The 2,794-nt window shown below is 62.0% G+C and overlaps 1 protein-coding gene across 1 annotated transcript; it reads left to right on the forward strand.

Annotated features, from left to right (window-relative positions):
• Positions 1-1,968: 1,968 nt before the first annotated feature.
• Positions 1,969-2,783, forward strand: Artn (artemin; the record flags this gene model as incomplete). The annotated part of the gene is made up of 3 exons (XM_013036896.1): positions 1,969-2,112; positions 2,486-2,624; positions 2,702-2,783. Coding segments are annotated over exons 1-3 (284 nt in total), but the record flags the coding sequence as incomplete, so codon positions are not given.
• Between the last annotated feature and the right edge of the window lie 11 nt (positions 2,784-2,794).

The raw sequence follows: 2,794 nt of genomic DNA on the forward strand, positions 1-2,794 counted from the left end.
AGCGCGGCCGTCCTGCGGGGCAGCCGGCCGGGCAGCACCCCAGGTCTGCGCGGCAGCCAGCCCGGCCTGCCCTGGGCACGGGCCCCCCTACTTCGCGAGTCCACAAACTCCCTCCCAACTCCCGGTCTCCGTCCGCAGCCCGCGCGCTCCTCCCACCCGGGGGACCCAGGCCAGCCAGTGGGGGCCGGATCCGGTGGGTGAGGAGGCCAGGTGAGCCCTGAAAGGTGGGGCGGGGCGGGGGCGCCCTGGGCCCCACCCCGGGATCCGGTGACGCCGGCGCTGGAATTTGACACCGGACGGCGGCAGGCAGGAGGCTGCTAAGGGATGGAGCTGGGCTCGGCCCCCAGACACGGCCCGCGGGCCCCGCCAGCAGCAAGTCCCTCGGGCCCCAGCCCTGGCTGCCACTGGGGCTCGGAGCCCCGCGCCCGAGGTAAGCCCGCCGTTTGCCCACCCCTAAAGTGGAGGCTCCCGGGGCCGGGGGAAGGGACAGGACGGCCTTCCTCCTCTCGCTCTCATCCTCCCTCTCCCGGGCCCTCAGCACAGCCCTCCGCCCCTCCCAGCCCTTCCAGTCCCCGGGTTAGACTGTGCGAGCCCTGCTGCTCCGCTGCCACTGCAGGGCACGGACCGGCTGCCGCGGCCTCACTTTGGGCTAGAAGAGGTGCCGCCAGGTGCACAGCCCTGGGCATGAGCCACCCGAGCTGCCGGAGGAAGTCGAGCACTGGCCCCGGGAAAGGCGCCTAGAAGAAACCTCGTGCGGGACCCCCCGTGGTGAGTAGTGGGCCGGGGAGCGGCATGGCCACCGCGGGAGGACCCGGCAGCCGGCCTGGCAGGCAGGAAGAACGACGTGCTCCTGGGCGCCCCCTAGCGCAGAGGCTGCCTGGCCGGGCCTGCCCTCCATCCCTGAGGACGGTGCCCGGCCTGAGTCCAGTTAGCCAACAGGCACGCACCTGGCCCTGGGGGACCATTTACTACAGGAAGTGGGCGGTCTGTCCCACAGATGTGCAGCCATTCTGTGTGCTGTGACCCACAAGGAGGAGGCTAGCTAAGGAGGCCTCATGGCTTGGGGGTCCCCAAGGCTTGAGAGCGCAGGCCAGTGAAGCTCACAAAAGCTGGCAGCACTCAAGCAGGCTAGCTGGTATGGGGACGGATGGTTGGTGGGGGAAACGAAGCACAAGGCTGGGCCCTACAGGAGATGGCAGGCCTGAATCAGCTCTAAGAGTAGCTCAGCTTTACAGCCAGGCTGCTATGGAGGGTTGGCTGGCTCTCTGGGGTGGGGGAGGGTAAAAGGAGGGGGAGAGGCTGAGACCTGAGAGCTCTGAGGGTACTTTTAAAGCCCACCTCCCCCTTTGAGGTCTGCACGGACTGGCAGACTCTGCCCCCTGGTGGCCATCAGGAGTCATGGCACAGTCCTTGTGTTTTCAGATGGACCATCAACCCCAGTAATCTGGCTTCTAAGAGACAGCTGTGATTAGAAAAGAGGGCAGAAGTGGTCCAGAATAGAAATGACAAAGGAGCAAGTTACACAGGCCTTACTGCCATTAAATAACCCTCAGAGTGACCATCAGACACTCTTAATTCCCCAGGCCTTTGCTTCCTTCCCTGTGATGTAAAGGCTCGATGTAGGACCTAGAGTGGCCAGCTACTACCTCCAGCCAGTCCTGGAAGCTCCAGGCCTACACCACAGAGCAGAAATGTTCTGGCAAACAGATCCCCTCTCATCACAGCTATGTGGCTCTACACTTGTGACCTTAGACAATCTCTGACCTTCTTCTAGTCTTGTTTGCTAATCTGGAAAAAAGAAATTAAACCATTTACCTCATGAAGTTGTGAAAGAGGAAATAGCTCCATGTTACACATAAGTAAGGTTCTCAATGCAACTACTTCTGCTGAGTTTGAATCTAGCTACCCAAATCTCCTAGCTTAGAGACACTTAGGTGGAAGGATGATCTCCCCAAAAGATAACTCATCCCTCAGTTTGCAAACCACATCAAGAGGAGGGTTGGGAAACATGTCAACAAAGGCTGATGGGAGCTCCTGGTGTTGCTAGAGATGGAACTTGGACTTGGAGACCACACAGCTTGGAGACCCTACTGTCCCTGGCCTAATCGACAGGTGAGTGATTTTTCCCAGCAAGTCCCAGCTGGTATCAAGAGAGGGTGACTTGATTGGGGAAGGAAGAAGATGGTCAGGGGTCAGATGTGAGAGGGGAAATAGTCCAGGAGGCTGGAACGAAGCGCAAAGAAGGAACAGGGCTTCTCTGGAAGGGCCGTGAGTCCAGGCGATTCTTTCCCTGGGCTCCAAGAAGCAGTGCACCCATTATTCTTGAATCTAAGCTCTTCCCGGAGTCCGGCCACCCAAGTAGGAGCCCGCACCCATCTCTGATCTCGACTGAAAATAGCCCCTCCCTGAGTTCCTCCCTCCGCAGCCCCGGCCCGGTGCCATCTTCTTCCTCCCTGACGCTCCACTTGGTTGGTCTCTTGCGCAGCCTGCCCTGTGGCCAACCCTGGCCGCCCTGGCTCTACTGAGCAGCGTCACCGAGGCCTCTCTGGACCCTGCACCCCGTAGCCCTGCCACCCGTGAAGGCCCCGCGCCAGTGCTGGCGCCCCCCACCGGTCCCCTCCCGGGTAGGTAGGAGCGCAAGAGGGCGGCCCAGGGATGGGGCTGGGCCAGGGACCCCGCGTGTGACTCAATCTCCTTCCAGGGGGACGTTCGGCGCGTTTGTGCGGCGCAAGAACCCGGCGGCCACCGCCACAGTCTCCCCAACCCGCACCGCCGCCGCCCGAGTCCCCGCTGC

This window comes from Dipodomys ordii, unplaced genomic scaffold, assembly GCF_000151885.1.
Source record: "Dipodomys ordii isolate 6190 unplaced genomic scaffold, Dord_2.0 Scaffold1297, whole genome shotgun sequence".
NCBI lineage: Eukaryota > Metazoa > Chordata > Mammalia > Rodentia > Heteromyidae > Dipodomys > Dipodomys ordii.